This window comes from Ixodes scapularis, unplaced genomic scaffold (genome assembly GCF_016920785.2).
Source record: "Ixodes scapularis isolate PalLabHiFi unplaced genomic scaffold, ASM1692078v2 PGA_scaffold5__190_contigs__length_132052651, whole genome shotgun sequence".
Taxonomy (NCBI): Eukaryota; Metazoa; Arthropoda; class Arachnida; order Ixodida; family Ixodidae; genus Ixodes; species Ixodes scapularis.
Genome location: NW_024609880.1, coordinates 11,280,094 through 11,292,450, shown reverse-complemented (window position 1 = coordinate 11,292,450; position 12,357 = coordinate 11,280,094). Strand labels below are relative to the sequence as shown.

At 44.5% G+C, this 12,357-nt stretch overlaps 1 protein-coding gene across 1 annotated transcript in view; it reads left to right on the top strand.

Annotated features, from left to right (window-relative positions):
- LOC8026123 (clavesin-2) overlaps positions 1 to 12,357 on the top strand; it is a 108,763-nt gene that overhangs the window by 83,544 nt on the left and 12,862 nt on the right. The window contains exons 3-7 of the mRNA XM_029980487.3: positions 1,365 to 1,524; positions 3,929 to 3,990; positions 5,791 to 5,984; positions 10,777 to 10,887; positions 10,964 to 11,063. Coding sequence (XP_029836347.3) covers positions 1,365 to 1,524; positions 3,929 to 3,990; positions 5,791 to 5,984; positions 10,777 to 10,887; positions 10,964 to 11,063 — 627 coding nt within the window. The remainder of the gene's footprint in view (positions 1 to 1,364; positions 1,525 to 3,928; positions 3,991 to 5,790; positions 5,985 to 10,776; positions 10,888 to 10,963; positions 11,064 to 12,357) is intronic.

Below are 12,357 nucleotides of genomic sequence, written 5' to 3'. Positions count from 1 at the left end.
GATTCTATTATGATGTCTATGGTAAACATAAGGTTTGCGCAAAAGATTGCGGAAAAAAAAGCGTCGTTCAATAACGATTTTTCTACGTCGCCCGTGCAGGCGTTGGCGCTGGTGGGATTAGGAACGTTATCCGTCCGTACGTGGCCGGCGTGCAGGCAACAGAGAAGAACCGTTCTCGAACGATGCTGTTCCGTGGAGCTCGTTAACTGATAGATCTAAGAACCTTCCTTTACAAAAATATTTATCCATGTTCTACAGAATTTCTATAGGAAATAGTGTATAGAGGCTATAGGTATTTAAAGAAAATGCACCCTCTCTTTCCTCCACTCCCTATAGCTTATCCATTGAGTTTTTTTTTTTTTTTTTTTAGACATTCAATCGGCATAGTGTATAGAGATTGAATAGAAAGTGGGGATGAATCGCATAAAAAACAAATATTTCAACAGCATTTTTATCCCCTTTCTATAAACATTTATCACGATACGCCATGAATACATGAATACAGATAGAAATCCTACAGAATTTCTATCTGTGTTCTATAGACTTCGGTTGAAAAAAAATTAATAAAAAATCTATCGAAAATCGTCGACACGACATGACTCGATAGGACGTTGAAAGGGTCGTTAAAATGTGAATTTTTATAGACTGAAATTTTTTGTGTAAGTGTTGGTTAGAACGCTGAGGAGGTATTTAAGTTTTCCCGCGTCTCCAGCGCGACCTTCCTGCCATTGATATAACCATAGCCTCCTCTATACTCACAAAGCCTGGCAGTTCGACGACGGAGCCATAGAGTGCCCGCTCGAAGATTTGGAGCGCCAGGATCTGGTAGCACAGAGCATCACAGAGCCATTTTTCGGGGAACCTGGACCCAGCGTATAGCTTTTGCAGCGGCGAGGACCCAAAACACACTTGTTCGCTCGGGAGAAGTGTGTTTCGGCGTCTCGCCGCAGCGGGGCGCCAGACACATGGCTCTCCTCTCATCCGTTGTCTGCCGCTCCACCTTTTTCATTTCGGCGGCACAGAGCATCAAAGAGCCATTTCTCGGGAAACCTGGACGTAAGCGCACAGCTTTTGCAGCGGCGAGGACCCAAAACACATTTGTTCGCTCGCTCTTGGCGACCCGCCAGGCTTGGTAAGGCCATGATATAATACTTCGGCGTGCGCTTCGAGTGCGCACGTGCAGCAGAAGCACCTCGGAGGGCAAAGTGTGCGTGCAGGAGCTAGGAATCTAAGAGAGACGGCCTGCGTTCCTTCCTCCGTCAGTGACTGTGTCAAATAAACAGCTGCTTTCATTCGCGCAGAAATCCGTCCGGGTCTTTACTGGTCTTAACGCGGAGTGCTTTCTCTGTTTCCGACTCGCGCAGACGACAAGTTCCTGCTGAGGTTCTTGCGCTCGCGCAAGTACTGCATGAGCTCTGCCCAGGAGACCTTTGACCGCTACCTGACCGTGAGGACGCAGCACCCGACCTTCTTCAAGTGCCCCGACATCATGGAGGAATCTCTTCGCGACCTGCATGCTAAGGGGCAAGTGAACCAACGTCGCTCTCTTTGCATGATACTCCAGCTATAAACATCCGATCTACACTGCGAATTTTCCCTCGATTTCTTGCGATAAAACCATATAAATGGCATCTACATAAACATTTCGTTTCTTGACAATCATAGAGTGTTGCTCATGCTCACTTTTTCGTTCTTTGTTCGTACGGCTGCATCGGTTTCGTTGTTTTATACGAGTCAAGCTTATCGAAGAGTTAAATTTGTTGGATGGAGACGTTTAATCCGAGGCCTTAAAATGATCCCTGAATTTAAATGGGCTACGCACGGACACCATCACTTACAGTCTTTTTCAAAATTTTTGAGCCCACCGCGCGCGTGACCGGAGAGGGCAGCGGCGCTCTTAATATCGTTGGCACTAGCTGGTTGCAAAATTTTTGAGAGAGAGAGGGAAGGGAACTTCGCTTTCGCGTCGCGCTCGCCTTGATAACAAAGTGGCGTAAAATAGCGAGAGCCAAGTTCCCCATCGCTCTCAAAAATCTCGCAGCCAGCAAGCGTCGACGATTCTTCTGCATTGTATTGTATAGTATACAGTTATGTGATTGCTGCATGCTCCATTCGTTTCAAGCTGCGCCAAAGTGCTTACCCTGCTAGATCCTGCTATATTGCACCGAAATGTCAGAAAGTGAACTCGCCAAATGGCAAGTTCACTTTCTCGAGCTCGCCGCTACACTGCCGGATAGCTGTGATAGGCTTGTCTCTATATTTGGAAAATATTGCTTCGAATAACGTACTATTCGATTTTAGTCTCGTATTGAACACGTTCCGTAATATTTCTAATAGTTATTGATCTGTTCAGGAAGCCTATACACTCGTTTTCACCTTAAGAGCCGCTGAAAAAAAAAAAAAAATAAGTCCGTCTTCTCGCGGAGCATTACAAATTTCCTCCTTTGTGCGTAGAATAAAGATATATGTAGGTGCATTTTCGGTTAAACATATGTTATCTTCTCAAGACGTACGCGTTTGAAAAGCCAAAAACATCGATTCTTTCTCCGATCACCAAACCTTTCCGTGGCATTTAAACAATGCGGAAAATTCGCTTCTTTTTTGAACATTGAACATCAACGGAGCTAACATTGCACATAGTTAGCTCCGTTGAGTGCTCTTCTCACCACGCACCTCAGCACAGTCAGCAGCAATGGGCGTCTGGGGTCTCCGTCGCCGTAGATGAGAAATTCGGCCAGTGCAGTGCGACCATGTCTGTGGTCTCTAACGCTCATCTGACAGTAGATACACACAACCATACGCGCCGGTACGCGGCATGCACTCATCACGATCGAAACGAGCAGGGTTGGGGATTGAGCCCAAGATACCTGTGTTCTGCAGCGCGTGCTTTCGCTCCACGTGCCCCGAGCTGTGGTGCTTGAACACACTCTGCCACCAATGGCATCGCATTTTACTGTACTCTGTAAGCGGCTATGGCGGCCCCAAGAGCCACGGACACGCGTATAGATGATAGAAAGCAATTTCTATAGCACTTTTCGAAATGCTTGCCGATGTAGTTCGCCTCGATTTATCTTGCCAGGCTTGCACTCTGTTGAATAAATTGGATATCCTATAATGCGCAAGAATACTTAAATTACATACTTCCATAAGATTTTTTTTTTTTTTTTTTTTGCTATTGCCGCGTTACAGTTTTGGCACGAACTTTGTAAGGACAGTTTTTTTTTTTAAGAGAATATGATATTTAGATTATACGAGTCTTGTTGTGTGTAAGGTTAACGAAATTGCTCAATAAGGATGTTACTTCTCTAAAGTGATAATGAATTTAATCGAATCATTTTTGCTGCCTTCCGATTGCAGTAAATGCCGGTTCACACCTACAGCGCAGGTCTGAAGCGCCGTTCACACATATGCAACCGAGTAATACCGAGAGAGACCAGATCGGTTTTTAAGCCTTTTGCGACGTCTTAGGACCGGATGCGCTGCAGCGGAGCTGGTCCTCAGCAGTCCCAAGAGGCGTAAAAACCGGTCTGGTCTTTCTCGGTCTTACTCGGTTGCATATGTGTGAATGAGCCTTTAGTCGACGCTAAGAACATTGTTGATGCAACGTTGACATCAACCTAGCTCAGAACTGACACAGCGCCGTATCAGCGCAGTCAACAGGAATCAGAAATCACTTCGCTATATTCGCTATTTCGTTATAACCAACTTCGTTACAACAGGTCTCGACGGTATACCGCAAAGTCAAAGCTGTATCAGCAAGGTCAGCGCCATTTCTAGTGCTGGCTAACAGCGCCGACCTATCGCTTTGTTGTATGTACGAAATCCTTAATAACCAGTCTATCTTAAATGTACGAGATGGATTTATTTAGCCGAGTGGTTTAGGTACTACTTTGACAGTGATGTAGGCCCGTTTGGTTTTGCCCTGCAGGTATTTCTTCCCGCTCTTCGAGAAGGACAGCGAGGGACGCACCGTTGTGCTCGGAGTCGCTGGTACGTACGCGCGACGGCCTGCGGCAACTGTCACGAAAACCCCATTTTGAAGCCCAATCGAGCAACATTGGCGGTCACCATTTCGTGGGCAAGAAGCGTGCGACCGGTTCATCGGCGAAAGCAGACGCAGGACTCGTTCTCGATACTTGCTGAGCCGAGTTCACGCCGAACGTCCCCTCGTGTTTAACACATGCTCACAGTACGTGATCGAACAATGAACGACCCAGATGATCGGTGCAGTATCTACTATAGTAGCTACTGCACCGCACACTTTTGAAAAGGGTCTATTCCGGTACCACACTTGTCAAACGCCCCAACAGTAATAGTCCAACAGGAGAAGACGTTCGCGAAATCTCTAACTAAGGTCATAGTAATTACTAAACACCGGTAAGTCCTACACTCGCTGGTGTTCAGCTGAAAACTGTACTTACTTGGAATGAAAGTACTACTTTCATAAATCACTCCTTCCTGCAGCTATCAAAAAGCGTCAACGTGTACCGTCTATTTAAAACGCGTACGCCTATTAGGGTTTTAAGTTATCGGTGGCTTGGTCTGTGCGTAGCAGTAAGCAATTAAAATTAACTCTGAAATTGAGGCCGCGATTTACGAGCATATCTAACGACGTTTAACTAGGGTATGCTACTACATTTTGCGCTAATTTATTTTCTCGAAAAAGTTAATTTTATTTTATACCTGCCCCTGTCAAAACACACACAAAAACAAAAACGTTTTGAGGAGTTTAGTGTCCCTTGAATGTGGACGTGTCTCTCTTAAGATGCTAAAGTGTGGCTATTCAATCCCACAACAATAATTTCTTTTTCTCGTTGTTCCGGAGCACGTGCAATAGAGACTCTCGGTCCAAATAACTAAAATGGCATCTGGAAGTATGAAGAGCGGGAATCTGGCCGAATGGGCGTAGATCGTACGGCAGGCCTCTGCGGGCGGGTGCTTAATCCGTGCTGAACGTGACAACGCGACCTCCCGCTAGCCACGCGAAGCTCTTCCGAACGATTTAGAAAAAGTCCATAATGAAAAACTTATAAGGAATTCTCTTTGTAAATTTGGAACGGTTTTGGAGTGCTTTATTGTTAATAACAATAAGGAGTTTTTTTATAGTGTGCCCCAAAGCTCGGGGGTTCCGAGAAGCTTGAGTGTCGTACAGAGCATGCGCAGACCCTCTGGGCATGCGCAGCACAGCGCCCCAAGCTGCTTTGGACGACCCCTAGAAGGTGGTACAGAAGGTCCATCTCTAACCATGGGGAGCGTTTGCAATTTAACGGCGGACGCCTCTTGAGGGAGATTGGTCGCAACTGCGCACGCGCTGCGTTTTCACGTGGCGAGGAATAAAGCGGGCGGAAAGGCGGGGACGTTCGGTTCGCAGATAACCAACGTTCCTCGCAGCTCGTATCGCAGACGCGGCCCACAACCCACGTGACCCCCGATCGAGCAGTTGAAAAATCTTTTTAGGGCGACCCTAAGCGTTGGGGGCCCCTTTTTTCAAGCCCATTAATATCTTCTTGTGTGTGCAACAGCGCTCTCGCTTTCTGTCCTCCCAATGACTATGCGCAAAGCGTGGCGAAAGAAGGGTGAGGGCGCAGTTACGAGCTAGTGAAAATTTTACGTAACCTGAGAGAGGGAAGGAAAAGAAAGACACATAAAAGGAAGGGACAACGTACAACATTGTCTTTCGTGCCTTCCTTTTGTGAGAATTCCTTCTTGCTCCCCGTCTCAGGTTATGTCAACAAAGAGTGTCACCTACATGATGCGCCTTATCTGAACCCATTCTGTTTCCTGCGCAAGGTGCTCTGGATCCACGGATCCATAAGACCATAGATATCTACAGAGCGTTCTCGATGAGCTTCGAAGCGCTTCTGGAGGACGAGGACAACCAGAAGAACGGGGTCACCTACATCTTGGACGAGAGCGGATTCCGGATCAGTCACCTGGCACACGTCAACCTCAGGGATGTCCAGAAAGTCATGATCAACGGAGAGGTGAGTTCATTCCGTCGTGACGCTCTTTAACGTTACCATGCACTGCGTCAATAAAAAGACAAAATACAAAATCGTTTCCAGTTTGTTGATAAAAAAAATACTTCCAACTTTCCTTTGCCCCATTCCTATTGACATCATTTAATATCCGTTTAATATCCGGTAGCACTACGTTCTCAAACAAAAAAGATAGTTTTAAGTGGACAAATCTCGCTTGCTGGGTTATTTTGAATAGAATTACGCGTATAAATGACTTTTTATATTTAGGAGTCGATTAAAAACTTCAATTTCGTCGTGGGTTTGTTCTGGCCACTTTATCTTTTTCCCGCAAAGTAAAAAAAGTTTTAAGTAAAAAAGTTTGCTTTTTTAGAAAATATTGCAAAATTTGTTTTTGTTCTATTTTGTTTTATTTATTGATATCATAAAGTTCACCAAACAATGGGGGTTTTCAAGACACAATAATTTTTCACAATACGGGAAGGGGGGGGGGGGGGGGGGTGAAAGAAAATTTACAGTGTTTAGTTTGCGTCATTCTTGTATGTTGTTTTTCTTCTATCCTCTCTTCTAGTTTTAATTTCATCAAGTGCGTTTTTCTTGCATCTACGCAGCGCAGCAAACCATCACAATGTCTAACCAACTAGCCCATATCTAAGCATCATCAGAATATCCCTCCCAGTGTTGCTTCAGACCTGACAAACCATCGTTTTGCGATACAAATTTAACAGGATCAAATTTGGGGAATGTACTTTGTATTTGAGGGTTATACTTTGCTGGGAACATACCGTCGAAAAATCTTTAACTAAAGTAGAAGTACGTACTCAGGGAATGTACTTCAAGTAAAGTACACGTTTTCTAAACCTACTTGCAGTAGTACTTTAAAGACACACTGAACCTAGGAAATTCTTTTTCTGCCTGGTTAAGACAGGCATGTCTCGAAATATTTTTTTTGCCCAATATTTCTGCTACAATACGAATTTTTCGGTTTTCGGGCGAAACCGAAATTGCACCCCTATGGGATGATGATGACAGCATTTGTACCCAACTAGTGTGCGTTCTGAGGTCCAGGAAATTCAAGAAAAAAAGGAGGTTTTCGCATCGTTCATACGCCGAGCGAAGTATAGCTCCTACAAGATATGGTTCTGAGGGGAAGAAGCGATGCTTTTGATGTTTCAAATGCAACTTCATACGGCAACATATATCTAATCTAGATTGCCTTTACATATACCTTAGTTATCTACATAAAGGGGGAAATTAGTAATGCTCCGCGAAGGGTCTGGCTTTTTTTCCTACGGTTCTTGAGGTGAAAACAGGTATAGTTGGGTACAAACGCTATCATCATCATCCCACAAGGGTACAATTTTTTTTTTTCAACGAACAATTATTTTGGGACATGCCTGCCCTAACTAATAAAAAACAAAAAGTTTTTTGTTTGTTTTTTAAGGCGATTTTGTTTAGCTATTCAACTAACATTTTATATTTTCTGAATCCCCATCCTTTACCCGTTCGAGTATGCTATTTAGTATCGCGGAATTCAGAATCGATATCGTGAAATCTGCAAATGAAAATGATGCCAAAAGCGGAATTCAGATACACCCGCGCCTTTCAGTGTCATGACGTCAGTGGCAGGTAGGCTTGCCAGTTGAGCAGGCATTTAAGGATGGGCCACGGCGAGCATTTCTTTCATGCTACGGTGCTGGGGCGAGCTTCCAAAGCGGTCATTTGATAGACGTGCTGCGCTGCGAAGTTCTACAGAACAAGCCCGTGACAAAAAATTGAAAGGAAAAGGATGAGTTTACATTGAGATGAGGAGAAACATAACGAACACGAATGGGCGCAGACTAACAACTGTTTATTCTTTCCTTTTTTCTCCTTTTCAATGCATGAGTTTCCCAATGCGTGAGTTTGGAAAGGAGCGAACGGCTATGAAAAAAATGATAAATGTCTTCATGAAGATGTGTGGACTTTCGAATTTTGTGGCGTTTTTCCCTTTTCTGATAAACGTTCGGTTTTTGTGGTGTGAGATGGGACCTTGAAGCTGGTGCTGGTGTCCGCCTCGTTATGCTATGTAGTGTCTCAGCAGTTCAATTTCCTTTTCGTTCAGTGCAATGGAAGGATCACTGACACACGTGCCGTGCTTCCCTGATGCCATGGGGAAGGCTTCTATGATTTCTCGCTTGTTTCTATTTTTTGATCTGTCCATGACTGATGTATTTCCAAATAGCGGTTCGCAGCTGCATCTCGCGCAATGCGCTGCTAAGTTGCCAGGCATATTTATGCCTGGCAACTCTGAGTTTCCGCACGTCAATGCTATTTTGTAGACGACCCCTTCTACGCATTCGACGAACTTGTTTTTTTGCTTTACCCGACACGACGATTGACCCGTTGTGTCGCCTTCCTCTTCGTTAACCTTTTTGCACAGTCCTTTTAGCTTAAATGGGGCGGATAGGGCCACTTTGACCTCGTGCGTTTCGGCAATCTTTTTCAGTTGGTGCGAAAATTTATGAATGTATGGTATCACTACCAGTGGTTTTTTGACCGGATCCTTTTCTTTGGTTTTGTGATTGCCTCTGAGTGTTGCTATGCATTTTTCTGCCACAGCTACTAGCAGGGGCTTTGGATAGCCGCTTGCTTGTAGTCGGGTGATTTGCCTTTGTAGGCCTTCTGACATTCTGTGGTGGCAAGATTTGTTTATGGCCTGCCATACGCACCCAGAGGCGATGCTCCTCTTCACCAACTTGGTGTGCCCCGAGTCGAACGGCAGTATGCCTTTTGCCCCTCTTGTCTTGTAGTGCATCCAGCATGTATGCTTTTCTCCAAATGCCAATTCGATGTCTAAGAATTGCAGCCTGCTTCTCTCCGGTGGTTCAAATGTGAATTATAGGCCTATGTGCACTTGCTTGAACCACTGCTTGACCTTTTCGCACACGTGGTCTGTCATTTTGTTCATCGGGAAACATACCAGAAAATCGTCCGCTTATCTAAAGCTCCTTGTAACTCCGATCTCCTGGAAAAATGGCGCTAGACTTCTGTTTCCTCTTGCAAGGTATATGTCGCATAAGGCTGGTGCTGTGCACGAACCTATGCAAATGCCCTCTTTTTGCGTGTAAACACTTCCTTCATACATGACGTGCAGGGAGCTTAAGTATGTGCGGAGGTGATCAAGGAAATCTGATGTGCTGATCCCACTCTGGTTTTGGAATTTGACGCTTCCGTAGATGTCGATGCACTCTTCCACTGCCTCTAAGGCTCCTTGCTGTGGCACGTTGTAGAACATGTCTTTGACATCAACCGAGAAAGCAATGATGGGTTGTGTTCCATTCAGGAATTCCACCACCTCATCTGAGTTGAATACCAGGAACGGATAATCGATTTGTAGAAGTGACAAGAATTTCTCTAGTTCTCTTGCAATCACATGCTGCCATGTGCCTCTGTCTTCTACTATTATCCGGAATGGACTGTTTTCTTTGTGCGTTTTGACTGCAAAGAATGGGTTTAGACATCATCATCATCATCATCATCATCATCATTTATTAAAACCTTGAAGGCCATTGCTGGCATTACACAAGGTGGGTGTAACTGCTGAAGAAACATATAAAAGAACAAACAAAAAAGTGGGTTACATGCTGGAAAACATTGTTATATAAAGCAGCAAAAACAGAAGAAAAAAAAAACAAACAAAAAACACACACTTAAAACATTTTTAGGGAAAAACAGCTGATGAAACAGAAAAATACCCAAATAAAACATTTCTATAAACACGAGTTGACTTTGCTATTAGTGTAAATGCAGATGGATGGTGCTATGCACGAACGCAATAGTTGACGGCTGCCTTTTACTTCCTTCGGTATCTTGGTGATGCCTAGTTCTTCACACTGTCTGGCCATTTGTGCTCTGGTGTTTTTCATACACCTTTCGCTGATGACTTTTCGTTCCTCGAAGTTTTTTAGCGTGGATTCTTTGGCTTTGTTTTTGTACATTTCCTGTTCTAAGATGACGAACTCTCCTGTCTTGTCAGCTAGCAGGAGGCTGCAGTTGTTTCTTCTAATCGAACGTACCGTGTGGTTGGTATTCACGCCTGGTTGCCTGGCTGTTTTTAATTTGCTGGAAACTGCTCTGATGCCGGCAGCTATGCCGGCATCAGAGCATCCACACATCTTCATGAAGAGATTTATCAGTATTTCATAGCGTTCGCTCCTTTCCAAACTCACGCATTGGGAAACTCATGCATTGAAAAGGAAAAAAAAGAAAAGAATAAACAGTTGTTAGTCTGCGCCCATTCGTGTTCGTTGTGTTTCTCCTCATCTCAATGTAAACTCATACTTTTCCTTTCAATTTTTAGTCACGCGTTTGTTCTGTAGAACTTCGCAGCGCAGCACGTCTATCAATGTTCAACCAACTAGCCCAAACCCAAGTCCAAGCTTTATTAACGTTCATTTGACACCACACCACCATGAAACTGTTCAAAGGGTCAACCCCTGCGTACCGCTAACGTCCCTTTTTTGTTGTTCTAAATAAAAACATTCTGTTAAAAAAAGATATGATGACAAAAATCGTTAAGTAATTTGGTAACTTTACGAGAAAAACTTATTTTTGACTAATATTTGGGATATACTATTTCAGCTATGTGTGACGGTGTGTTTAGGAAATGTTCAGATAAATCGGGTACCATAAAGAAAACACCGTGGGTACTTCCCAACACTAGTTCGGGATGATAGAATTTTCTCAGTATTTGAATTGGTGCAAATAGATTACCAGAATGCTTTGATGCTTTTCTTTTCCCCCACGATCTGAGCAGAAGGGATGGCCCATGCGCCACAAGAACATCCACTGGGTCAACGTGCCCAGGTACATATCCGCCATCTACGACCTGGCCTTGAGCATGTTCAGCCGCAAGCTGCAGAGCAGGGTGAGCCCAAGACGCGGGAACTCAGGGGAGCGCCACCTGGGGGGCGTATCACACTCACACCTCCGCTCTCTTGCAGATGTTCGTCCACTTCGAAGTGTCCAGCCTGCACGAACACATAGCTCCAGAAATCCTGCCCAAGGAGTTTGGGGGAACCATCCCCGTCGCAGTGATGGCAGGTAGGAGCAATTAGCCATCGGGCATTTTAAAGCATGGAACGTTTTAAGAAAAACTCCTCATCCCAAGAACGTTGTCCATCCGTGCATTTCCTCACCAAATTTAGCGAGCAAAGTGACGTCACGGTGTCACGTCCTGGTGACAGTAGATACGATGTCACGTGACGTTTATTTCCTTACTAAATTTAGGGGGGAAATAATAAAATTATAAATTAGTTTTTTTATTTCCTCGCAACAAATGTAATCAATCGCTCCTTAACTAAATATTACATTCCATGTACGAAAACTTTAAAATTAAATGTCACGGCAATTTTTTTAGGTTCATCATCTGTAATTTTTGCCACCGATTTCTCAAATCAGAAAGGTTTTTTTTTTTCTTTTAATGTTCCCTCGTTTTATTTTTAAATTAATATTTCCGATAAAGTGGGAGCCGAAATACACCGCACAAACGAACTGACCTAGAGAACGATTTTCGTTGCGGCTGCCATGTTGAATTCTGACGTTGGATTGGAAGGCGCTAGAATTCAAGGCATCCGTGCTGTTAGTTCTACCTTCTTTATTGGTTATATTTTTCATTGTAGTTTTGCTGAAACTCTCCCCATTATTTTTTGTAGCCCAACACAACTACGCCATATTTCGACATGGAAACTGCCAGGGACAGGTTAAGTTTGAAGTGGAAGCTCCTCCCACCTTTTTCTACTTTAACAGAGCAAACGCTGGAGGGGATCAAATTTAATTATCACATCAATAACTTTTTTTTTTTCTGCGGGTGGTGACAGGAGTAGTCCAGTCATTTTTGCTCCCTTCACCGTCAGCAATGGAGGAATACATGCAACTCTTCCAGTGTCATGCATTTCACCGTATTGAGCTCTATCACTCGGCGAGTCATATTTCTAAGATGACCGAAGTAACGGAGGAGGGGCAGGTTTGCTCACTGCAGCAATATACCTTTTGTAGAGCGTGCAGCGCCATCCGTGGCGCCGAGAGGAGTAACCGGAATTAAGGTACAACCGGTTGTAGCAGATAAGAGGCGACCTTGGTGGTGACGTCGAGCGGTCAGAGGCGAGCGAGCGACCGCGTCTCCAGCTCGACGCTCGCCCTCCCGTGGCGGAAACGGAAGCGCTCTAGTGAGGGTCCCCCGATTCTCCAGCTCAGCGGGCACGGCGAAACTGCTCGCGATCATGGCTCGCAAAATGTCATTTCCGAATGCACACAACACTCTTCACTGTCTTGACGTAGGGCTGCAGCCGTATGGATTGCACCTTACTGGAGAGTTTTAGTATTGCGCATAGAAACA